A 26,266-nucleotide genomic window follows, 5' to 3' on the forward strand; every position below is an offset into this window, starting at 1 on the left:
CGCTAGCAGATCATAGGGTCTTTTGTGACATCATAAATGTCTTTAGTGTCACTTTGACTTTAGATGTGTTTTTGTTTTATATATATGACATTTTCAAAATGAAATAAGAACCTTTTTCCTGCAATGGCCAATCCACTGAAACGGCATTACTTGAACCTAATGTGATTACTAGTGCAAAACTAATTGCTTCTAATAAATAACTAGTTCCACGACACAGTTGCATTTCTTGTGTTGGCCTAGTGTTGTTTTTTTGTGAGTGCTTTGGCAGCAGTCATAGTATTAACCATCATCAAAGGGATAAAGAGATTTCATGTGTCAGAATAGGGCACCTAACAAGATGGCCTGCCGCACTCAGTCAGCTTAATCCTATTCATCTCTCTCTCTATATATATATCTGCATAGGCAGAAGAAGAGGAAATTGATTTGACACTACACCATTTCACAAGAGAAGTTAAGATAAGGCTAGTGTGAGGGAAGAAGTGTCCAAACTGAAAAACACATTTCAACACATAACAGAAAAACCAAAATGAGCACAAGCTCATGAGACACAGTGACCATGTGACTTCACAGATCAGTTAAAAACTCTTTATTTGTCGCATACAGCTTCTGCAATTTCAGCTCTCTTTTGTCTATTTAAGCAAAGCATGAAGCAGCAAAACATCTACAGACCTCATGTGATGAAATGTACTATTTCATTGCCGTCATTTCCTTGGAATTTTCTTCTTTAACTCTTCTTCAGACATCTTCACTTTATATATAATTGTCATGGGAGAAAGGGGTATTTTGGTACCATCAGATTTTTCAGATTTCCAGCATTTTGAGAGGTTACTGGTTTTTACCTCAAATATTTGGGTAACTTGATGACTTCATTTAACAATGAAGTAGCAACGTTACATTATAATTATGACTTTATTTCCCTTGGATGATGATAATCAAGGACAGTTACCACTCATGTGTACATGAGCACTCATTATAAACAATTACACTTGGTCTTTTAGGCTGTGGCTGGCTTTTCTTCCTCTGGCTCGGTGCCCTGGGTCGCATCGCCCACCTGAGCGAACTGGAGGAATTTCATCATCTTTTCTTTAGTCTCCAACAATGTTTCCTTCACTCCCTTCTCCAGGATGTATCCCTCTGTCTCGATCTCCACATTCTCCTCTCCCAGCACACCCTCCATTGCAGTCTGCAGATAGCGCAGACTCACTAGAATGGACATCTGAGGACCAAGGAGACATAGAGGTCAGAGTTCAAATGACATTAGGACAATTTCGTTAGGTTTTTCTCAAATTACTTTTCTTAAGGACACTTCGTCAAGTCATAGTTTAGCCATAAATGAAAATTCTGTCATTTGCTCACCCTCATTGTTGTTGCAAACCTGTCAACAAAATATTATATTTTGAAGAGCATCAGGGTCCAAAACAACATCGGACCCATTTGACTTTTAAATATCTTCTTTTGTGATGTCATCACAGCAAGAAGCGAGAATGTCATCCATGTTTATAAGGACACGAGGGTGAGTAAATGGTAACATCATTTTTATAGTTTTTATCTCTCTCTCTTTTAAACAACATTTTATTCCACTATATATTAATATGTGGCTGGAACAACAACAAACCACACTTGCATTAATAGTCTGAAACATTAAATATCATAACATAACAATATATTTTATCAAAGCAAATCTAGTTTTATTGGTGCTGGCAGCTGAAATCAAGTTGATTTATAATAAATCAAGTTGATTTACTGATTATTGAATTATTGACGTGATGATTCAATTAGTGTTACAAAAGCTGTGACTGTTATAAAAGCTGAGATAATGATGTGGTTTTGGGTGCAAGTTATTTTAATGCTTAATGAATATTGACACCTCTGAGATCACAACTGTACTGCCAGCCTTTCCGGAAGAGTGTCAATATTAACTGAGTGACGAGTGTGTGAACGGTTCGATGTGTTGCGCACATTAGATTATACAACGTGTTGTTCATGGTTGACACTTAAAATCATGTGGTTATTTGGGGGTGGGGGGTCCACACAAAACAGTCCTCTGATGCAACTGGCACATATTATCACATGCTTTTTTAGGTGCATGCATTTTTTTAATGTTGGTGTGTTCAGCAACTCTAATGTTTAGCACTTCAATCTTAAAGGTGCAAGTGTGGGGATTGTTATAGGTGACTTAACGGTGCTCTAATTATTACACACTTCACCTGAAAGATCATCCAATAGAGCTGTTCTGTTATCATGTCAATTTGGGCTAATTTACGGAGTTAAAATGTTTTTCAAGGATACTGGTTTTGTGCTTATGAGTAAAATAAGTTCTGTGGTTAGCATTACTTAAAGAGCCTTTCATGTTTTTTTTCTTCAACATGCATTATATCATGAAGTGTGAAGGTTTTGTGTTTCTTGTTTAATGTTTTTGAAAGCAGTCTCTTATGCTCACCAAGGATGCATTTATTTGATAAAAAATATAGTAAAAATATAAATATTGTGGAATATTTAAAATAATTTTTTTCTAATTTAATATATTTATAAATATAATTTATTCCTGTGATGACAAAGGTGAATTTTCAGCACCATTACCACAGTCTTCAGTGTCATGTGATCCTTCAGCAATCATTCTAATTAAAGCTCAAGAATAATTTCTTATTATTATCAATGTTGTGCAGCTTAATAATTATGTGGAAAATATTTAAGAAAACTAAATTTATTTGAAATAGAAATATTTTGTAACATTATAAATATCTTTAGTGTAACTTTTGATGATTTTGATACATTTTTGCTGAATAAAAGTTTTGCTGACCACTGTAGTCCTTACATAGCAACTTATGTTTTTAAATTAGTGTGTTCAGAATTCACGTTTGAGGTATGAATATTATTTATGTTGGACAACAAAACATGAAAGTCTTTTCATATAATGTCTAACACAGATCTTATTTTACTCATAAATCAAAAACTTCCATTAAAAATACCCACAGGAGATTCCTGAGAGAACATGGCTCAGAAACGCAAATTCTTTTCCTTTTTGGAAAATGAGGATCAGTGGTCTGTAATTACTTATTCAACCCATTAATCAGCCCATACCTGGAGAAGGAAAACAAGCAGAACATAAGGGCCGATGGTGTTCATTAAACCCATGTAGTAGTTGACAAGGGCCTGGCGGCAACCTCGGTTGTACAGGTTCAGCTCTTCAGTCTGATACTCGTAGTTGTAATGGGCAGCATTGTCCAGGAGACTCTTCTGGATGCAGGGCCGGGGGGAGGAGGGGTTACAGCAGCTGAATGGGACCCCATCCATCAGATAACGCCCATCTATGTTACTCTTCACTCGACTGTCGGCAAAATGTAACAGACAGAAACATAAGACTATATAATGCAATTATAGTTATACATATCCTAGTTTTGTTACATCATTAATTCTGCAACTGTCTTTATTGACTTTCTGATCAATGCGCCAGGCTCATGCACACATGCATAATTGATTTGCGAGTACTATGGCCTTTGTTCATCCTGTTTCAGAACATGACATTCTAAATTCTAAATTAACCTTGGAAGCTAAAAAGGGGGGTATCTTTGATTTTTGGACTCACTCTTTCACTTCTTTGCTTGTGAAGTCCAGGTAGCGGTTGCTCATCCACTGCACCTCAAACCAGTCCCTGTAGTTCGTATTACCACAGCACTGGAACTCAATCTGTAAACGGTCAATAGTTTCCTTCTGGAAACAACGGCCTGGTGTGTCGGTGTCCTATAGAGATATTTAACATCATAGTTCATTAAAATAAGTATATGTATGACTTGTAATTGAAATCCCTCTTTTCAATTCAATATCAAATTCTTTTAAATTCTTTTGATTTTAAACGTGTATTAAGTTGTCCTGCCTTTGGAAACATTTCTTTGAGTCAAGTGTTGTCTAGACTCTGCATACTCAAAAAAAGCCAAGAGGCTGGCTTTCTTTCTTTCTTTCTTTCTTTCTTTCTTTCTTTCTTTCTTTCTTTCTTATTTTTAATTAAAATATATATATATATATGTTTATTTGTTTAATATTTAGAGGTATTTTAATGGTCTTAACCATTTTTATCAAATAAAATAACTTAGCACGGAATAGCCTTCCCCAACTTGCAGAGAGCTTTTTACAGAAAGAAGAGTCATTGTTCCACTCAAAGTTAATGCCTTCAGACAGTTCATTAGTAGTTGAAAAATGTCTCCCAGTTTGTATGAGTTTAATGTGAGACCAAATATTCACTATAGGGTTCAAATCTGGACTCTGACCTAGCCAAAACATGAGCCTGATGGACTTGTTCTCAAGCCAATTCTTGGTTGTCTTTGCAATTTGGGTAGGAGAAAAATAACATCTGATCATTCCTCTTTTGATAACAACCTTTCAATTGTGGGAAGCAAGCCATTCTGCAATATTCTTCTGTACTCCAAAGCATTAAATGACATTTCAGAGTAAAGCTCACCAATACCAGCAGCTAAAAAGACCCGCTACACAATGACACCTCTTCATCTATGCTTCACAGTGGTAGAGATGCATTTATTATATTTCTCAGCAGACTTTTGAAGACACCGCTCAGGAGTATTATCATGCAACTCACGTTTCATTGTGATTCGTCAATCCACACACAACTTCTTTTGCTAATTTCGTGACCAATAATTTGTGGTTAAGACAATTAGACCATTTTGGGCTTGGACCTTTTTTCTCTTTTTTTGTGTATAATATTCCCGAAATGTCATATTTATTTATTTAATTATTGGACTTATGAATGCTTGATTTATTTCCTTAAAAATCTATAGTACTCTGAAATGCCATATGTATTCATTAATACACTGAGAATGAATTAACATATATGACAACTGATTGCTGTTAAATGACTTTGTTAATCGTCTTTCTCTCACCAACCTTGTAGAAACGGATACCGTTCTTCAACCCAATCTTCAGAGACTCCTCCAGGCTGGGCTGCAGGGCGAAGCTCAGAATCATGGCAACCAGCAGCAAGGAGGTGAAGAAGATAGAGAAGAAGAAGAACGCAGGAAGAAACGTCTTCCAGCGTGGGAAACGCGAGGGGTCCAGTGAGTCCTGGCAGACTTTGCTAGCACAGATGTTGATGCCCACTGATGCTAACCCCACTGCCATCAGCAGATTTGGCACAATGTGGATGTCCATATTGTGCATCACCTGTATAGAGTGAGAAGGATTACATTTACTATCCTGTTTTTAGCACCATTTGATCATAAAAGCCCAGAACAATGTTCACTTTACATTCTGTATTCAAGGCTGATGTTTCAACTGAAAACTTGAACCTTAATGAATCCAGTATAAGAAAAAGGTTAACCTACTATTAAGCAACTGCATTTTCATATAGCCTACAGATGTTTTAACTGTTTTGTTTAACTGTTCAACAGGTGTGGGATAATAATAGTTTTCACCACAATGCTTTTCACTTATTTTCAGCTTTAATTGTGAGGTTTATTAACTTCATATACGCAAGCTGAGTTATTAGTGCACACTATTGAGACCTTATCTAAGGGCCAATCCTCAGATTATGAGAGATTATTCCTCTCAACAAGACAAAGCTTAGGCCTGTTACACTTGTGTTCACTATATAAAGGGTAAATGAAAGTAGTAATTATAGTATTAGTATTGTACATACAGTAAATAATATCTGCAAAAATACCAAACTTATATTAAAGAAAAATGGCATTTACTTAGTGTAAAAACAGCATTTCGAAGCACTGATCGCATTTGTCACCATCCTTTCAAACACTTTATAGTTCCTAATGGACTGTAATGGCAGGCAAACTATACACTGCAATACGTTATGTTTCCATTTATGTTCTTGGCAAACATGCATGTATCTAGGGATACATTAGTACATCTCATTCTTCATTTGTAGGTTATCTTTCTGTTTATTAATTAAGAAAATGTTTCATTACCTCTGATCTGCGATATAGCTCAGTTTTAAGGAAGACTCCCATAGCAAAGGTGATGGCTCCAGAGAACATAGCCACCCATGAAAGCAGCCAGAGACCCTGGGCCAGACGCACCCTCTTTTGGAAGGGGAACTTTAGTTTTAACAACACCATGCTGCTTAGGAAGAGGCTTAGGATAGGGAGAGAGGGAAGTTTAGATTGCAGAAGAGGATTTTAATAGATGCCGTGCAGTATCAGTATCCAGCTCAGCAAATAATCTGTCATTCGCAGGTAAATTCCCATCGTTTTATCAGGTTTTGTTAAACCTAAAAATTAGCAACAGGACTGTGCAATCCAGTATCATTAGATTACTCAGAAATCATCTCCAAAATACTTCAGATATAACTAATACAAGTTGTTGTGCATAATTTTTGTGCAGTTGTGTCCAAGATTATCTGATTTTAATTTGTGTAAAAGAAAATATATTAATTACCTTCAAGAATGTTTGAGTGCCCTTTTCTTCAGACCCTGAGCCTTCAATATGCCTCCTACAGTTTGGCAGCCATTTTGACTATAGGGCTTAAAAATATGATATTGAGTATTATGGCCTGAGTGTCATAATCTCCTGTCATCATGTCTGATCCTATTAGACCAACTCCACCAATGAGAATCCAGGCCAGTGTCCTCTAAACAAACCTGCCCTTGGTCAACAGGTCCAGAAAGAGTGCCAGAGGGAGGGGTTTGATGCAAGGTGTGCCATGTAATGGACTGAGAAACCGTGAAACCGAAATAAACAGCCAAGAATACAGGCATGAAAGAATGTGACACATTTTAACCCTGTGAGCATCAATAAATGGCAGGGTCAGAAATAAATCAGGGCTTAGGGCAAAAATGTCACCAAAAGTGACAAAAACGGCCCAGATATTAAAAAAACATAGGCTAGTAGCAAAAATTGCAAACTTGTAACATTTTATGATATGACATACTTAACATAGGCCTATAGAGACAGAGCGCAACGCGTCATAATCTGAAGACCACACCCACCGGGAGTGAAAAATGCCTAAAAGCTGCTGTGTGACAAGGTGTACGGAGTCAATGGAGACGGTTGGATTGTTTTCCCCCCCGGTGTGGGCGTGGCCTAAATACGCTTTGTTGCTATTTCATATTTGTAGACCAATCTTGGGATGGGTTACTGCCTTTGCAGACAACGTATGGTTTGTCAGTGCTATCTCTATTTGCTGGCTCAAGAGGTGAATGTTAATGTTGGTTTCTCATGGAAACAGTGTGTAGATCTAAATCTACTGTGACTATACATAATATAAATACTCTATATTATAACACCACCAAGAACGGATAATTTGAAATATAACAAAGCAGTGTATTAACTGTTGTGGTGTATTGATCATGTGATTTTAACTTAAAGGTGCATTGTGTAATATTTAGGAGGATCTGTTGACAGATATGCATTATCATATACATAACTATGTTTTCAGTAGTGTATAAAGACCTTACATAATGACCTTACACCTGTAGTGTATAAAGACCTTACGTATTAAAAACCTTTATGTTTTTAATACCTTAGAACGAGCCGTTTCTATCTACATACACCGTTTTGCGCCGACATGTTTCTACTTTCTAGCAGCCCTAAAGCTGCGTTCACACTACACGCGACAAAGCGACACGATACCATTCATTTCAATGGGGAGCGGGGACACGCGCGGTCGCGACCGTTGGCGACTGGATGGGGCGTGTCTGGCGACATGACAAAGTTGAGAAATGTTTAACTTTATGCAAATGAAGAGCGACTTTCGCGAGCGACAATGAGTGGAGCCTGGAGCGCGCGTCATCATCCTTCTCCGCTCAGCCCCTCGCCCCATCGACAGAAAGATGGAGGAGTATTTTTTTAAATCTAAAATACTACTGTTATTGTGTCATGAAATAATTATAATAATAATAATAATAAAAATTCATTACATTTTATATAGGAAATGTAGTTATAAGAGTTTTTCAGTCGAGAATGTAGTTGTTTAAAGCTCAAATATGTGGTTTGTTTATACAGATAGCGCCTATTTTCAATTTTGATCTGATATTTTCGGATTTGTGAGACCCAGGTACTCGTTCATTTAACTTACATGCTTTACGAGTCTAAATATTTAATATTTTCCCTCCAGAATGTTTGTTTTTAGCGGCAAGAAAACTGATTCGCTGTCATTGGATGTTATTCATAAACATTACAAGGCAACCAGTAGTGGGAACGCCCAATAGCGACCTCATCGCCAGCCACCGGCGACATGCAGCGACAAAGTCGCTTGTAGTGTGAACGCAGCTTAACTACTACAGAGTGCGTTTCGTCACTATTGTTGTTCTTCGTACAAAGAAGCTAGCTAAAGTCAGCGAATAAAACACTGACACAATGATGAACAAGTAACAATAATATTCGCAATAACATATCGTTTTACTGAATAATTAAGTAAACATAATTTCTTAATTTATCTTTGTAAAGAAACTTCATTGCCATTCTCTGATGTCTCAGACGACGACATATTTTCCTGTCGGCCACCGTAACTTCTGTTGGTTGCAATTCGTAACCTCACCACTAGATGCCGCTAAAAATCACACATTGCACCTTAAAAATCACTTGAAGAAATTGGCATAACTGATGACACACTGTTTTATGGATATAAAGACACAATATTGTTTTCAACCAATATAATATAGACAAATATAAACAATTATCAGATGTACAGCAAAGACTTTATTGATTTCAGGATATTATATAATAAAATAATATGGCTAATTGCAGAAATTATAACTTGCATTCTATCAGTTACACTTAGATTTCAGAATCACAACCACGAAAAATTTGCTAAATGTTAATCTATACCATAAATGGACACATGAACATTAATGGTCTCAGCTGTTAATGTACATATTTCACAGAAGCTCTATTCACTCTCCATTAAATGTATTTACAGGCAAACATTAAGCAGTCAAAAATAATTGTATAAGCAGCTCTTTGAAAGTAAATTTGGTTAACAATAAAATGATATGATTGGAACGCATTGTTCTAACCATATTATTTTATTGATCACCAGTTTTGAGTATTTCAGAATATACAAGGGCAAAAAGTGCACAAAACACAAACACAGAGAATGCCTTTCACATGTATTTAACCACAAATCAAAGCAGGAAACCTGAAAACTAAATGATTTTAATTTATATAGCACAAAACCAGATGGAATACATAGGCCTACTTATTTGCATACAACAATTGTACTTGTGAAGCTAGAAGTGAAGTGTATTTCATAATTACCAACATGGTAATGGGGGACGTTATTGCAAATTTCATCCAGTTCTTATATTATTTACCATATAAACTTCAGATCGAAAGTTACTGTTTTCCTTCTGTTAGTTCTCTGGCCCCCATCACTGCTTCTAAACTATCCTTCCCTTTACCATCATGCGCTGGAGGAGGAATCTGGTTCAAAAACTCATTCAGCATCCTCTGAGCTGTGAGAGAGCTGAAATCAGGGTCTTTCCCCACCGTGACGGTTCCTTCTCCACCTGTCTGTCTACTGAGCCTCATCTCATCAAGGTTATATGGGTTTGGGGGAACAATGTGGATCTCTGTGTTCACGGCTAACTGATGCATTTGATGACTTGGGGCCTTTGCATCTGCCATTGTTTTGTGGATTGGCACATCATCAGCGAAAAGAAAAGGAAGTTGAGAGTCACTTCCTTTAACCACAAGTTGCTCTGGCCCTGCCCATGGATCATGATCATGTTTCCATGGCAGAAAGGCTGTAGCAGGCTGTTGTCTGGCACCTGAGCATGACTGTCCAGTCTGTGGCCATTCAAAAACTTCCCTTTTTTCTCCAGATGGTTGCTTGTTTCTGAGCTCTTGCACACTGTCTAATTGGTCACTATCAGGTTGGCTTGGAGATTTTCGAGGACATAGGATGTGTTCCAGTCCTTTCTGAGAGTCAACGTGATTTTTCAACAGCTCACTAATCAATGAGTGAACCTGAGGAGAGAAAGATGTTAACCCATAAAGTCACCATGAAATAACCTTTCACTCACATGTGATCACAGTATTTTTTCAGCAACGTTGGTTTCGGTAGTATTTTTGCCATACATTTAAAAAAAAGTTTTGTTAAAGTGTTGTAAGCTATGAACCAAACCAATCAGCTACGAGGTGAATCACAGACATTTATTTAAAGCAAAAAACTATTTGAAAACCAGACAAAAAGACAAATATAAGACTGTGTACATAATAGCTTTAATGAGGGAAAGAACAACAATCCCATGAAGCATTGCGAACAGCAACATCGATTTTATTAGGTATATATACACTCACCTAAAGGATTATTAGGAACACCTGTTCAATTTCTCATTAATGCAATTATCTAATCAACCAATCACATGGCAGTTGCTTCAATGCATTTAGGGGTGTGGTCCTGGTCAAGACAATCTCCTGAACTCCAAACTGAATGTCAGAATGGGAAAGAAAGGTGATTTAAGCAATTTTGAGCATGGCATGGTTGTTGGTGCCAGACGGGCCGGTCTGAGTATTTCATAATCTGCTCAGTTACTGGGATTTTCACACACAACCATTTCTAGGGTTTACAAAGAATGGTGTGAAAAGGGAAAAACATCCAGTATGCGACAGTCCTGTGGGCGAAAATGCCTTGTTGTTGCTAGAGGTCAGAGGAGAATGGGCCGACTGATTCAAGCTGATAGAAGAGCAACTTTGACTGAAATAACCACTCGTTACAACCGAGGAATGCAGCAAAGCATTTGTGAAGCCACAACACGCACAACCTTGAGGCGGATGGGCTACAACAGCAGAAGACCCCCCCGGGTACCACTCATCTCCACTACAAATAGGAAAAAGAGGCTACAATTTACACGAGCTCACCAAAATTGCACAGTTGAAGACTGGAAAAATGTTGCCTGGTCTGATGAGTCTCGATTTCTGTTGAGACATTCAGATGGTAGAGTCAGAATTTAGCGTAAACAGAATGAGAACATGGATCCATCATGCCTTGTTACCACTGTGCAGGCTGGTGGTGGTGGTGTAATGGTGTGGGGGATGTTTTCTTGGCACACTTTAGGCCCCTTAGTGCCAATTGGGCATCGTTTAAATGCCACGGCCTACCTGAGCATTGTTTCTGACCATGTCCATCCCTTTATGACCACCATGTACCCATCCTCTGATGGCTACTTCCAGCAGGATGATGCACCATGTCACAAAGCTCGAATCATTTCAAATTGGTTTCTTGAACATGACAATGAGTTCACTGTACTAAAATGGCCCCCACAGTCACCAGATCTCAACCCAATAGAGCATCTTTGGGATGTGGTGGAACGGGAGCTTCATGCCCTGGATGTGCATCCCACAAATCTCCATCAACTGCAAGATGCTATCCTATCAATATGGGCCAACATTTCTAAAGAATGCTTTCAGCACCTTGTTGAATCAATGCCACGTAGAATTAAGGCAGTTCTGAAGGCGAAAGGGGGTCAAACACAGTATTAGTATGGTGTTCCTAATAATCCTTTAGGTGAGTGTATATATATGTATATATATATTAGGGATGGGAGAAAAAATTTATGCATCTCGATTCTCTTTTCTGAAAATTCTGAAAATGTCTGAATCTATTCTGAGCTTAGTTTTTAACCGCAGATGCGCGATCACATTGCATGTGCTTTAGAAACACAACCGGACCTCACCTGTATTCTTTTTGCTTCCATTTCCACACACACACACCACTCGAACCCTACATAAAAACATCTCATGCTTTTATGACGCGAAATGAATGTAAACACAGTCAGTTATGTCATGTAATGTTTCGTTGTTACTCTTAATTACTTACTAGGCTACTTGCTTTTATGTTTTGAAGCTATATTAGTTTTTATATTTACAAATCTTAACATAGGCAACAACTGTATTAATATTTAAATATTTAAAGTAGATCAAGAATCGTTTTGGAATTGGATCGTGACTCCCAGAATCGGAATCAGATCAGATTTTAAGGTGCCTAAATGTTCCCACCCTTAAAAACAAAACTTTCAGTTTATTGCAAAATGCATATAAAGATCTTTGGCGTGTTTTGCTTGTCGTAGCTCTCTGATTGGTGGAATTTTCTGTACAGCATCATGGGTGATGTAGTTTTTCCCCACAAATTCTAATGTAAAACATGATTGTTTTTTCAAATAAGTTGAAATAATGCGAACAAAAGCAACTGCCATCGATTATCAACCTCGTAGCTTACAGTTGGGCTGTCTTTAAAGATTTAGACATTTTCGCTAAAAATCAATTTCCATATGGCGATAATGAATAGAGTTTTTACTTCCAGAACCCAACTGTTGTACTCTATAGCAAACCACAGCAGTACCCTCAATTTTTTCTTGTTCAAGAAGCTGTTTCACTCAGATATATACGTCACAATGTATAAGCTGTTTAGTGTGGAATTGACTAGTTGTCCAAAAAATGGAAGACGTGCATATGTCTGTTGCATATGTGTGTTGCACCTACATTGATGTTTTCCAGAGAGTTGATGGTTTTCTGAGCAGTATCCAGCTGTTTAGTCAGATCCACAACTCTCTGCATGAGGTACTTCCTCTCTGAGTCCAAGCTGTCTACCTGTCAAAGTACAGTAAAAAAAAATACTGCTTAAATGTAACACAGGTGACGGTATGTCTGTAGACACTAGAGACATTTCAGCAGATGTGGATTTACATTTTCTAAGAGCCAAACATAAGGGAAAGCAGGTACTTTAATTGATAAGCCATACAAAGGCCTGAAAACAGCACTATCATATTTTATAGATGGGCACTTCATACAAGAAAAAAAATCTAAAAAAGAAACATTCACAACAGAGAGCGCTACTTTGTACGATCATACTGTATGTATCTTTTTCAGCAACCAGTCTTTTCTTGTTTTTCAAATTTTCTAAATCTGTCTAGTATTTTCCACAGATGTGGTCAATTTTGATGTTAAGCACAAATCTCATATCTTTGCTAAAAATGATGATTTGGTCCTACCTTGGAAGTCTTGACCTTCTCAGCTGTATCCAACATGTAAAATTGTAAAATGTCATAATAGTTCTATTGAACTGATTTACAATTAATTGCAATTTTAAAAACACAATTTAATTATTAGTTAATTTTAACAATTTAGGTTAAATTTTATTTTTAACTGTAAATTTTTAATGTTGACATTGACACATTTACAAAAAAAAGGGTCTAAACTTTAATTAGTCATACATTTTAACAAGGTTGAAAAAACTAAAAAGTGAATTAAATAAAATGAGAATAAAACGCTCATATATAGCTAACATTCTATAGTTGACAATAAACATTTTCTTTCACAGACCTTTTATTTAAAACAAATACATTTTTCTTTCTGATCCTATTTTGTACTGATTTTGTGGAAAGTGCCTCCCAAAACTCATGTTAATCTTACCGCAGAATTGAGTTTCTGCTCCAAGACGCTGTTTGTCTGCTGAGAAACAGAATAGCTCTCCTGGAGCCTGCAAATGAGGCATTAGACAAAGAGAGAGAGTGGGGTGGGGTGGTGTCATTTTTAAGAACTGTAGCAAAAAAAATTCGTTTTTCATGGTAGCATGTAAAGCTTAAATGTACCTTCGGTATTTCTCTTTGCAGCTGACTAACTCTGTCTTGGTACATTGCAATTCCGTCTCCATGTTCTCAATGCATGCCACCATCTGCAACAGGTTCTCGTGCAACTCTTTATTGTACTCCTCCAGCATCCTGCAATATATTACAGATCGATGTGTTTATCTGTCAGGAGGTAAACTGCTGATTTTCTGTACAGACTCAGCATCATAAATCACTCGCAAAAAAACATCATGACTCTGCTCTGACTGTGTACAGAACAGATAAACAGAGAGATGAAAATAGAAGCAATCGATATGGCTCAGGCTGGATGACAGAGTTTTAGGAAACTGAGCAGAGTAAAATGCATGTGGGAAAGCTCTGGAAATAAGAGCAAAATCAATAGTCTGAAATAACCAATCAGAAAAAAAGGGGGAAGCACTTACTGAACTCTGTCCATGGAACTGACCGAATCCTGGGGGCAAGAGAAAGAAGTGAGGGGGTGAAACAGTAATCAGAGAACAGTGCAGAATAGAAAATAGAAAATTGATTTTGAAGTGATTCGCTCCAGGAAAGACCATTGATTGATTACTCGTCTGGATCAATTGTGTTAATCAACAGATATGGACACAGTGAAGGGTATCCCTCATGCTTCCGGCTTTAGAGGTTAACCCAATGCCATCATTTTATTTTATTTTATTTTAAAAACCTTAAACAAGCTGTGCTTGTTATGATGGCATATTATGACTATTCTTCAAGATCAAGTATTAAGTGTTTGTGAGGAAAAAAACGTTAAATGTTTCTTTAATTTATGGAATACACTATATACTGATAATGATCAAAAGTTTAGCGTTGGTAAGATTTTTTTCAAATGTGTTTTTGAAAGAAGTGTATTATGCTTACAAAGGCTGCATTTATTTGATTTTTTTGTTTTTAAACAGTAAAAACAGTACTGAAATATTATTACAATTTAAAATAACTTTTCTATTTGGATATATTTTAAAAAGTCATTTGATGACGGAGTCACATGATCCTTCAGAAATCATTCTAATATGCTGATTTGGTGCTCAAGAAACATTTATTAATATGTTGGAAACATGTTGTGCTGCTTAATATTTCTGTGAAAACGTTGTCTTTTGTTTTTCATTTTTTGTCTTTTTTTAGGATTCTTTGATGAATAGAATAGGGTTCAAAAGAACAACATTTATTTGAAGTAGATTTTTTTTTTTGTCTTTACTGTCACTTTTTTTGTTCAGGTTTTGATGAACTCACCCTGTGAGGTTTAGACTGCCTCCTGTGTCCCATGTGTTTGGATCTGTCACTTTTCTCTGAGCTAGTACTGGTGGATGATTTACTTGACTGAGACTCTGACTCCTGCCCTGGGGCTCGCAGAGGAGGCGGTGATCCCTTCTCCTGCTTAGGAACTAAGTGCCTGGATGGGCCGTGACTACTTTGATGTCGCACTCTGTGTTTAGAGAGGTGGCTGCGGATAGTTTCAGGGCTGGTGCTGGTACCGTCAGTGAGCATCTGAGAATATTGCCATTGGTGCTGTTTACCTGAGGAAGCCCCCTGTCTTTCAGCTTTAGAAGGATGGCGGGGTGGTGGTGGTGGTGGTGTAGGACTGGTCACGCTTCGGTTGGGGTAGTGATCCGGATGCTGTTTGCTTGGTCTCTTATGTGATTGAGAGAGTGAGCTTGAATCCATACTGTTTTTTCCTGAATCGGGTCTCTCGGCTCTGATGGGCTGCTGTTTTGGTGATGGCACAACGCTCTCCTGCTTGCTTCTGCGGTTTATGCGTTCTTCATTCAGAGATTTTAGGGGCGTTGGTGTGTTTAAGCCAAAAGAGCTAAGTGCACCGGGACTGATTACCTGCTTGGTGATCTCATCAAGAAATGCAGAGAACTGCAGCTTCCCTTTCACAAAGTTATCCCTCGCAGATTCCATAGTGATCTGCTTGGATGTTTCTGTGACGTGCACCCTGGTGGAGAGCACCTCCATAGACTTGGCTTTCCTGAAGTTGCCTCCATTCTGTCCCTCATCTTTGTTTTTCAGAATACCTTTGCTGGGCAGCTGAATTGTTGAAACCGCCTTCTTGGGAACTCTCCTGCCTCCGAGTGTGTTGTTGACATTGCCACTAAAGGCAAGGCTTTGTCCAAGGCTCGCAGTTTTGTAAAGTGGCCCATGATCTATGAGGTGAGATCCTGCTGAGAAACAATCTTTATTTTGCTGAAGGGCCTCCTCGCTTTTGCTATGGCCCCTGGAGAGTTTTGCCATCCGATTATCATGCTGAGAAGCAGGGAGCAGTTCGACAGAGGTCACCAGGCTGTGGCGGTGATCGCTGTGATCAAAAAAGTCTTCAGATTCTCTGCCCTGGCTCTTCTTTTGAACCTCAGGGATGTTGGAGCAGGACAGGGAATGCTGGGGTTTGTGCATGAGATACGTCTCATCATCCAAGCTGGGATCTGAGGTCCAAGACGCAGATGAAGAATTGGAGGAGGAGGAGGACAGGCTGGAGGAAGACCTTTTATTGAATCTGGGGTGTTCTCCAGACCCTTTAGGGTGTGCAGGATAAGCATGACGCTGGTTATCATGGTCACGGTGAGCATGTCTATCACTGTGTTTTCCATGACTGCTTGAAGAGCTGTGACTGATTTAAGAGGGGTAAATAATAAAATGAAATTAATAATAATGAAAATACTGGCCCTATGCGATGTTCTTGTCATTTATATGACAAGAACAGATCACATAGTGCCAGTATTTTCATTTTGCCAGTATTCTGTTACACGCCACAATATACATTTGGTAATGCTTTTTTTCAATGGTCCACTTTAGACATTTTACTGATTATAAGTAGCTTTGCAACATGTCAACTTATTTATACTAACCCGAATCCAAAACTAACAGTCTACTAATACTCTAATGAGAGTTAGTTGAAATGAAGTTGCAAAGTTAGTAGAATGTCTAAAGTCGATCATCAAAATTAAGTATAACCATACATTTTTCCTATCATACTAATGACATTTTGTTTCAATTCAAAATATTTGCACTAAGAACAAAACTAGGAGAAAGAAAATTAAAGATTATCTTTATTGAAAAAATGTGATTTGCTGCGTTCATATCCTACAATATATCTTCACATTCAAATATAGTTAAATTACACCTTCTGATCATTGAAAAATGTGCCACGTGACCAAAGAAAAAGTATGGAAAGATGGCATTAGCCTCCGCTGCCCATTCGTCTTGAAACATACCTCAAAAACTCTAAAATTAAAGTTAAAAGCACAAAAACTTTCTTAAACTGAAATTTTGGACAGTGTCTGCTGTGTAGTTTGTGTGACTTTTGTTTTATTTTATGCTGCTATAAGATTGAATTTCACTTGAACGTTATTTTAGTATTTTGTAGTATTATAGTATTTAAACATTTTTTTGAATTAGCTTTTAGTCTATGTTTTCATTTTAATTGAAGTATTTTTATTGTGGATTTGTCAATTTTATTATTTTTTTCTGTTTGTTTATTTCAGTTCAATTTTAGTAATTGAATTACAATTGAAGTAATACTTTAACTTATTTTATTTCAGTCAGCAAGCTGCCAAGACAGCATTTCTAATTTTCATTTTTATTATAAGTTGTTCCTCTATTATTAATATTATATTTTATTTCAGTTAACAGAAATGGTTGGTTAATTAGTTTTAGTTAACAGTAACAACACTGACACATGTCCTCCGAAGAAAGTTTAAGCACATACCTGTGTGATCCATGCTGGTAATGATGCTGATGAGGATGCTGGTGAGGATGCTGATGAGGATGCTGGTGAGGATGCTGATGAGGATGCTGATGAGGATGCTGATGAGGATGCTGATGAGGATGCTGATGAGGATGTTGATGAGGATGTTGATGAGGTAAGTGATGGGAATTTTTGTACATTTTGACCTCATCCTCTGAGGAGCCACGCACAGGTGTGAAGTATCTTTCCATGTCTTTCCAGCTACACTATGTTACTCTGTTGATGCGTCCCTTGTACTTTCTGGAGAAAAAGAAAACGAATATGTTATCCTTGTAGCTTTTTGGAGTCTGTTTAAAATGTAAAGTTTCAGAAGTTTGAAGAAATAATTATCTTCTAAAGAAATACATTCAAATGTGCATCCGTTAACAAGCAGAATATTCTTCACCAGGCAAGCAGCAGGAGTGAAACAAGTCTAATGCTGCAAAGGCATTCTATCACCCAGTATCTATCTGATTCTGATGTAATGACTCCACATTGACCTCAATAAAAACACGCCCTCATGGGGAGAACACAGTTGGAACACAATCGATCTGGTTTGGGCGATCGATTTGGTGAAAGGACATTGCATTATGTTATTTGGGTTACATACACAGAATGGTGTAAGTGAAATTCATAAGGGTACTCTGTTACATCCCAATAGATTTATTGGAAGACATTTGTATATGCAGACATATAAATAGTTTTCTTTCTTGTACTTTTACAACATTCATATCACATCCCATTCCCGAAGTTTAAACAACAGCTATATTTTGTTTATAAAGCATAACTGTTAACATGAGCATTTTGTTAATTCTTTTATCATTCTTTTTTATGACCTGATCATTTAATCTGATCATTAAAAATAATAGTGAAGGCAGAAAATCTAGTAAAAACTGTGAAAATGTAAAAAAAAGAAAAAAAAGATGGGTAACACTTTTCAATAAAAGGTTTCATTAGTTAACACTAGCTAAAATGTGACATGAACTAAGAATGAACAATAGCCTACTTCTAGCATTTATTAACAATACTTCTACAGCATTTATTAATCTTAATTAATGATAATTTCAACATTTAGTAATACGTTATGGAAATCAAATGTTGTACTGTTTAACATTTAATACTGTGATATACCGTCGGTGTATGAATGTGTGAGTGAATGGGGGAATGTGAGGCTATGTAAAGCGCTTTGGTGGCCATAGGTCTGTGAAAGCGCTATATAAATGCAGTCCATTTACCATTTTACCAAAGAAACGCATTACAAGTAACATGCATTACGTAATCAGATTACTTTTTGATGTTATGAGTAAAGAAACGCATTACAAGTAACATGCATTACGTAATCAGATTACTTTTTGATGTTATGAGTAAAGAAACGCATTACAAGTAACATGCATTACGTAATCAGATTACTTTTTGATGTTATGAGTAAAGAAACGCATTACAAGTAACATGCATTACGTAATCAGATTACTTTTTGATGTTATGAGTAAAGAAACGCATTACAAGTAACATGCATTACGTAATCAGATTACTTTTTGATGTTATGAGTAAAGAAACGCATTACAAGTAACATGCATTACGTAATCAGATTACTTTTTGATGTTATGAGTAAAGAAACGCATTACAATAACGCGCATTACATAATCAGATTACTTTTTGATGTTATGAGTAAAGAAATGCATTACAATAACGTGCATTACATAATCAGATTACTTTTTGATGTTATGAGTAAAGAAACGCATTACAAGTAACATGCATTACGTAATCAGATTACTTTTTGATGTTATGAGTAAAGAAACGCATTACAATAACGCGCATTACATAATCAGATTACTTTTTGATGTTATGAGTAAAGAAACGCATTACAAGTAACATGCATTACGTAATCAGATTACTTTTTGATGTTATGAGTAAAAAAACGCATTACAATAACGTGTATTAAGAAATCAGATTACTTTTTGATCTAACAAGTAAAGTAATGCATTACAAGTGTCATATATTATGTAATCACATGACTTTTTTCGACGTCAATGAAAATTACATTCTAATAATACAAATACATTTATTTACAGTTAAAAAAGTCACTGCAGATTAAGTTTTTAAGTTTTAAGTTTCAAAAACAATATTCACATTATAATTATGAATTGTAGCTGAAATATAGCAATTGATGCATGACGTCCACTACTGTGGACATGTGATTAATCAGAGTTTTCTCTCAATCTAAAATCAAAACTTGGAAAATTTTACTGTGATATGACTCATTAGATATTGCTTGATGCTTGATGAATAAAAATATATTTAAGCATAGTGCCCTCTCTCCCACTTTATGCCTATTGCTTGATGCTGCAATATTTTTTTTACCTACAAGAGTCTCCTAGGATAGAAGGAATGGGTGGATATTCCGGAGCAACTTGGCATGTCTGACTGACCCTTGGCCATCTTGGTTTGGAGGGGGAAAAAATCAAAACACAACGGCTTGCCACTTGGTTGCAAGTTATAGGATGATGCACCAGGGTCCAATGAAGAGGCTGATGTGCAACTTTGCCATAAAAACCCGTGCAAATTCAAGAAAATGCTTTTTTAATAGCTGTCCACTGTAGTGACCACTATGCGTGAAAGGGTTAATAAACCTTTGTATGAGTTGTCTGTATTCAAATCATCAGCTGCTTCATTAGCATTCGGTAACATGCACATATTTGTTTATACTTTCTAGTTGGATAAGGCTCTGTAGATAAATTATTAAAGATTATATTTCATCATATGGAAAATAGTTGCTGTGAAACTACAACAAATATATTTCTTAAATCCCATTTGTCTCTGACACATTAGAACTGAAATGTTTTGCGAGACTGTTGAAATGGGCAACCATTCATTCCACTGAAACGGCCTTTTGTGTGATAATGCTGATGAAGAGAAAATGTGTAAACAAGTCTGATTAACTCATTGGCTGAAGGTTTTCATTCAGGTCATTCATAATTAGAATGACTGTTAGGGTAGGGTTTATTCGTTTATATTCATGGGTTTCATCAGGTCCCTTTCCACAGGTGTATAAAATCAAGCACCTAGATTATGAATGCAGACTGCATGTGCTTGATTAATACACCTGTGGAAAGGGACCTGATGAAACCCATGAATACTGTCTATGGGTTTATTCAACTGGACTTTCCTTTATGAAAGTTCTGTGATTAGTGTAAGATTAGTGCCACCTTGTGGTTAACTTGCAAATGAAATCCATGCGCGCAAACATCTAGCTCTTTCCACACTTTGCCACATTCGTCACGTTTGGATTTCATTTTAATTCAACACATCATGTTATGGCGGCAAACCGATGAGGTACATAAAACAATGTTTTCATTAGTAGTGTATTGGAAAGTTATTGTTTGATGATGACGAATCTGCAATTCGTTCAAAATGCTAACACGCAAACAACGTGACGTCAGCTGCTAAGAATAATACATCTTTAGGAATGTAAAACAAATTGTAGCATTTATTTTTTGTAGATTACTGTCATTTAATTTTCACTGTCCCTGAAACTTAATCCCAAAAACAACGTGTTTACTTAGCGCAGTGTAATATAAAAACATTTAACAGACGAATTGATGTTTACTAAATGAACACTGAAATCACTAAATAGGTTTCTTCTACCGACCCATTGCATGTTGCATGTTTAGAACCAAACAGGCAATCCGCAGGTATTTCGTGTTTTTGAGTGTATTTGTGTTGCCCTTCCCCCTTACAGCAGTCTTGTCCCGTTGTGAACGTCAGCACAAATACCAGAGAGACGTGCTAGAGGTCTCGTTTGCCCCGCACCCACCCTTTCAATGTGACAAAGAAACTCATTCCCTTTAACGTATCCACTAAATTGTCAAATTCCGTTTAAATATACGTTTATTAACCTTTTTTCTTAAATCGGAATCGACTCACAGGAGTGTAAAAGTACAGAAAAAAAAGTATATCAAATCCAAAACATTTGACATTGGCTCTAATTTGTCACGATGGGCCATTGTTTTAACCTTATTGACCTCCGAAAACCTGGATTGTTTTCGTATAACTTTCAATCCGGGTTAAACCAGAACATTCTGGAAAATTCTTCGAGTTGGATCTATCATATTTTTAAACCAAGAAATGTAACACGCATGCGCATTATGGCACTGCAGTAAAAAAGAAAAGAAGATCCGTGCACCGAAACCGGTTTGAGCCGGATTGAAAAAAGAGGGGGTTTTAGATCCATGTTGTATTCCTCCGCACTGCGCTTCTGACGTAACTGTTGCTGTTTGAAAAGTGCATTTTGTGATGAATCACGCTGCGTTTCTGGGCAGCTGCTGTGGCCGACCGTTGGTTTACTATAGAAACGGAAAGAACATTTGATGGGGAAATTCCTTTTATATAATCCCCCAAATTCCCATATAATCTACTTGTAATTTTGTGGAACGTTTGCGCACTAATTCGACTTTCTGTTCTACATGATTTGGCTTTTAAACAGGCATTTAATATACAATACATCATAAAATCATTACATGTTGTTTTTGATTACACACACATTTATTTTATTAAATAATAATAATTAATAATCTAAATAGTCATATTCATATATCTTGTATCTTATATCTCTCTTTGTGAGAGGAACTATTTTTTTTATCACACGGCGGAAGGAGCTGACAATGACCGCGTCACTGAGTTCTATAAAAACCATGCCAACAACAAAGCTTGTCACAACAGGGTGAGACGCTCAGGAAGGCAGGGAGGTTTCGTTGATCTGGTGATGTGACTTTGTATTATTCTGTTTGACTTTTTCGACGATAATTTAGAGGAACAGTTCTTTGTTAACTTATTGCACCTTTAAGTTTATACGTTGTTACAGCTGAGTATGTCAAGGCTTTCTTCTAATAAGTTAACTTTCAGCGTACAGAAGTTACATCGAAAGATTATAATTTAAAGTGTTTTTTTTTTTTTTTTTAAGAAATATTCGACCTTATATTGGTCCCAACACGACGATAGACTATAAAATATATACAGTTTAGTATAACAGAATTTATAGTGCTTCGTTTACAACTAGCAAAGGTTTAACCAGTTGATCAAGAGCCTGAACAAAGGTCAATGAACATGTTATCTTATTCTATTAGGCTAGTTTTAAGTCTATTTTTGTTTCTACGAGACTTTTCTGAAGTAACTTAGATTAAAATATATAACGTTATACAGTTTTATATAATCCAGTATATACTGATTATTTTACTAACGTTACTAGCTTAATGTTTTACCAGCTGACCAAGAGTTTAAGCAAAGCGCAGCTAGTATAAATTACCATGTTATTCTATTAAGCTAGTTTAAAATATATTTTGTTTCAACGTGTTTTTCTGAAGAGACATGAATTAAAATAGTTTTTATTTTCATTCTCGACTTTATAACGCCTTTACAAAATGGCGGTCGCGACAACGATCAAGTTATAATAGTGACTCAGGGCTAACATATCTACAAGACTACAGTAAATCAAGAAAAGCTTATTTCTTTTTTTAAAACTCTGTAATCCATAACAAAATAAAACACACACCAGACAATCGGAAATTTTTTCGGTTTTTATTTCTTTTTTAAACCTTTAAAAATAGAGAAGCCCGCGCTTGTTGCCTTTTTAGGAAGAAATAACCGAACGTTGAGTTCATAGTTTGAAAGACGTCAATAACGATTGTAGATGCAGCCCTTTTTCTTTTTTTTCTGAAGAATTCTACATGAGTATTTCGACCATCAATTCTTAAGCCTAGAAGCATTTTTTTTTATCAGCTACGATGACGCACATTTGAATGTTTGAACGCCTAATGGACTGAGTCACGTGTTACGTAACAGCTGTGAAATGGGAGCTTAGTATGTTTTTCATGATCCAAAAAATATCAGCAGAAGACCAAAGTACCGAGGGAAGGAGAAATGGACTGAGTTTAATTTATCCAGTAACGACCTAGCTCTTAGATGACTACGGATGGAAGAAAAGATCTACAGCAGAGGCCAGGACCAGGGAGAATCAGGACCAGATGTCGAGCCAGGCAGGACACAGGAGAGAATCAGAGGGCACAGAGCAGGGAGAAGAGCAGCAACAGCAGTATCCAGAAGGGGGAGCCAGATCTACAAGGCAGAATAGCATACCACGTTGGCCACCAGGGGGAGCTCAGCTGGTCTAGATCAGAGCAAGCCAAAGATGGGTGTCCCAACAGCAGCAGATAAAGAAAGAGGGCTCACAAGCAGAGAGTATCAGGGGTCGTCTCCATAGAAAAATCATGAGGAGGGCATTTGGTTTGTATGGGTAGAGGTATCCTGTGTAATTATGAAAAGTCATAATTTCAGTAGTTTGCATTCCAGAACACTTTTGCTCGCGAAGTTCTGTTCTTTCCTTTTCAGGCGTGGTGAGTGACTGTTTGAAATTCCGATGTTTCATCTTTCCTGTTGTTGGCCAAGTCTGATGAATGCTGTTAGTGTGCTGTGGAGATGACCGTCCTTAATCGACCACGCCTCCGCTGCGTTTCGGCTGTAGGCCTGTGGAAAAGTCGTCTTCATATCCGCTTAAATCCATTAGGTCTGTCATGAGAAGCAATCCACGTATGAAGGGCTTTTCGGAGTTGAAGTTACCCTGCGTCCTTAAACGACACAACTACCTCTACTGCCACACCCGCTGCGTCAGTCCGACATATGATGCCAGGGCAGCTGCGTATTGCCTGCCGGTAAAATTTTTTGACGAGTTCATGCATGAATTTTAATAATTAAATTGGAGCAACAGTTCCTAATTTAAAAAAAAATTCGTTTTTGTAACGTTAAATGCGCTATTGTAAAAGTATTGAGTAAAAAGTATTGACATAGATTTTGCAAATGCAGTTTCTGAATAGTTATGTGATGTTATTGCACAGTGTTTTTGGGGTTGGGGAGGGGCAAATGCGTTTCTCGAGTTCTCTCTCCCACAGGCCCTGGTCACATTAGAGGCGATAGAACCAAAAGGGATTCCAGGATGTTGTGTGGACCCTTTTAGAGTCAAATTGTTGACTGCTCTGTAACGATTCTTGTAAAGCTTCAAGGAAAGCCTCTGCTTTGATGGGATTTAGGAAGGTACCTCATTGGATTTGTATTAAATCTTGTTTGGATATATGAACCATACACATCAGTTTTTCCAGTATTGAATGTCGGGGATTGTCACGGGGCGGGAGGGGTGTGGGCCGTTAACCCAAATCTTTTCCTAGACTTTGCAGCTTGTGAAAGCGGCTTTATTAAGGTTGGCTTGAAATAGCGCTGTATGGGGGAAGGAACCACCAGTGTGTCTGCCAGGGGATGAGTGGCCCAGTTACAAGCCTTCCATGGCAGCTATACCAACGTTTACATCTTGGGTAACGCGGCATGGGATCAAACGCTTTCATTTATTTAACACACATCATGGCACTCTTTTGTCTCTTTATTGAATGGTATATCGATATTGGTTGTATGTATGAATATTGTCTATGGGGTTTGGATCTGGGGGGATTGCTTAATTTTGACTCTTACAGATTGAAACAAACCCTCAAAGAACAAAGCTGGTGGTCCAACCAATATCTGCTCCCCTCCCCCACTTAAGGAGCAAAGCTACTTCAATAGAGGCCAAGGCGCTTTTAACGTTTTCTAATGGCAAGTAATTGGATATTCATGTAAATGGCATTCATTTGCTTTTGTCTGTCATTGTATTGTACTTGAATACAATTTGATGGCTAAGTGTCTAAGCAGTAATTGTATTAGTTGCTTATTGTTTGGTTAATTTTTGTATTTTGAAGAGTGGGGATGTGTGTAGGCTTTCTTTTCCTCCCCCCTTTGCATTTTTCAGTGTGCAGTGTCCCTGAATGCTTTCCACTGAAGATGTCATCCTAACATTGTATGTAAAGATTTGCTTTCGCATCAATCAACTTCAGCCTCTTTTGGTCACGTAAGGTCACTAAGCAAGCCCATTTGTTCCTAACCTTTTTCCATTAATAGTGTGTTACAATTGTAAGATCTGTGGTCGAGCACATTTGACAAATTAGCCTTGTAATTTGTATGTAAGTGTACATTCTGTACTGTTCCCATTTTCAGTTAATAAATGCATAGCCTGTTGTGATTGAAATTTTGGTATGCATTTTGTTTCTTGGGGTATGTGTGGGGCTTTCTTGGGTATTTTTTTATGCTTTTCCAGGTATGAGTGTAAAGCTTGGCGCTTTTTGTAGAGCTTGGATGCCAGGGCTTGAAGTCAACTCTGTTCAAGGTGGAGAGGCAGATCAGTCCAGTCCTACAGCTTGATCAGGCCAAAGGAGGAAAGGCAAATTTTACAAATTTAACTTAAGGAGATATGCTTTATGCATTAAATTGTAGTCTCTTTGGCTATAAGCCTACACTTTTGATATATGAATCTTGCAGACTTTATGGTTTATTTTGGACATTGGGCTGTTTTGTGAAGGGTGGGCGTAGGGGTCTTTGTTTTTGCCATTTCTGGTCTTGCAGAATCTAACAAAGCCTCGTGAAGAATGCCACCTATCAGAAGAAGTTATGACCCGAAATCGTCCGGTTCCACTGAACGCTTCGACAGGCAGGACAGTTCGTTGTGCTACAATAGATTTTAAACTACTTTAAAATGTTTTATTACCTAGCCACTGCTCTGTGCAACTGTGCAGGGTGAAAAAGTTGCTTTACAAATGTATAGCAATAGTCTTCATTCCAACTGTTGCACAACTGTGCTCCAGACTCCAAATTTAGAGTGGCTAGGAATAGCTGCGCAACTGTGCAGCTTTATTTGGCATTTCCTGTACAGCCGTAAATTACCTGGAAAAGATGTGTTTGGGGTGGGAGGGCTATGCACTTTGTCTCTCTCTTCTGCAGAAATTACTTCAGCCAGCTGTGTGGTGAAAGTTACATGATGTCGCCCTGTGGAATCTAGTTACCAGGTGTCTGAATCATTAATCTTGATTGTAGAAACCTCATGCAACAACTTTTTGTAAACTCCGTA

At 37.3% G+C, this 26,266-nt stretch overlaps 3 protein-coding genes across 3 annotated transcripts; all 3 read right to left on the minus strand.

Annotated features, from left to right (window-relative positions):
* Positions 1 to 649: 649 nt before the first annotated feature.
* rom1b (retinal outer segment membrane protein 1b) lies at positions 650 to 6,896 on the minus strand. The gene is made up of 5 exons (XM_082177885.1): positions 5,931 to 6,896; positions 4,897 to 5,172; positions 3,587 to 3,741; positions 3,082 to 3,328; positions 650 to 1,216 (listed from the first exon to the last, which is right to left on the minus strand). Exons 1-5 carry the CDS (start codon positions 6,078 to 6,080, stop codon positions 995 to 997), a joined length of 1,050 nt encoding a protein of 349 aa, XP_082034011.1. The 5' UTR covers positions 6,081 to 6,896; the 3' UTR covers positions 650 to 994.
* Positions 6,897 to 8,240: 1,344 nt separating this feature from the next.
* On the minus strand, positions 8,241 to 15,800 carry LOC309505334 (uncharacterized protein; the record flags this gene model as incomplete). Its single annotated transcript, XM_082178707.1, has 6 exons — positions 8,241 to 9,930; positions 12,445 to 12,552; positions 13,375 to 13,441; positions 13,554 to 13,682; positions 13,973 to 14,001; positions 14,799 to 15,800. 6 exons carry the CDS (start codon positions 15,798 to 15,800, stop codon positions 9,298 to 9,300), a joined length of 1,968 nt encoding a protein of 655 aa, XP_082034833.1. The 3' UTR covers positions 8,241 to 9,297.
* LOC309504366 (uncharacterized protein) lies at positions 15,556 to 17,942 on the minus strand. Its single transcript, XM_082177433.1, has 2 exons — positions 17,272 to 17,942; positions 15,556 to 16,173 (listed from the first exon to the last, which is right to left on the minus strand). The coding sequence occupies exons 1-2, from the start codon at positions 17,459 to 17,461 to the stop codon at positions 15,842 to 15,844; spliced, it is 522 nt and encodes a 173-aa protein (XP_082033559.1). The 5' UTR covers positions 17,462 to 17,942; the 3' UTR covers positions 15,556 to 15,841.
* Positions 17,943 to 26,266: the final 8,324 nt, after the last annotated feature.

The sequence above is a fragment of the Leuciscus leuciscus genome (assembly GCF_965113295.1).
Source record: "Leuciscus leuciscus genome assembly, chromosome: 8".
NCBI classification, from domain to species: domain Eukaryota; kingdom Metazoa; phylum Chordata; class Actinopteri; order Cypriniformes; family Leuciscidae; genus Leuciscus; species Leuciscus leuciscus.

Coding starts and splice junctions, on each gene's coding strand:
- rom1b (XM_082177885.1), bottom strand. CDS start 6,080: ATGGTGTTGTTAAAACTAAAGTTCCCCTTCCAAAAGAGGGTGCGTCTG. Junction 5,173..5,930: donor AGCTATATCGCAGATCAGAG/GTAATGAAACAT, acceptor CACTCTATACAG/GTGATGCACAATATGGACAT. Junction 3,329..3,586: donor ACAAGCAAAGAAGTGAAAGA/GTGAGTCCAAAA, acceptor TTTTGCCGACAG/TCGAGTGAAGAGTAACATAG.
- LOC309504366 (XM_082177433.1), bottom strand. CDS start 17,461: ATGAGGTCAAAATGTACAAAAATTCCCATCACTTACCTCATCAACATC. Junction 16,174..17,271: donor TACCAGCATGGATCACACAG/GTATGTGCTTAA, acceptor CTCTTAAATCAG/TCACAGCTCTTCAAGCAGTC.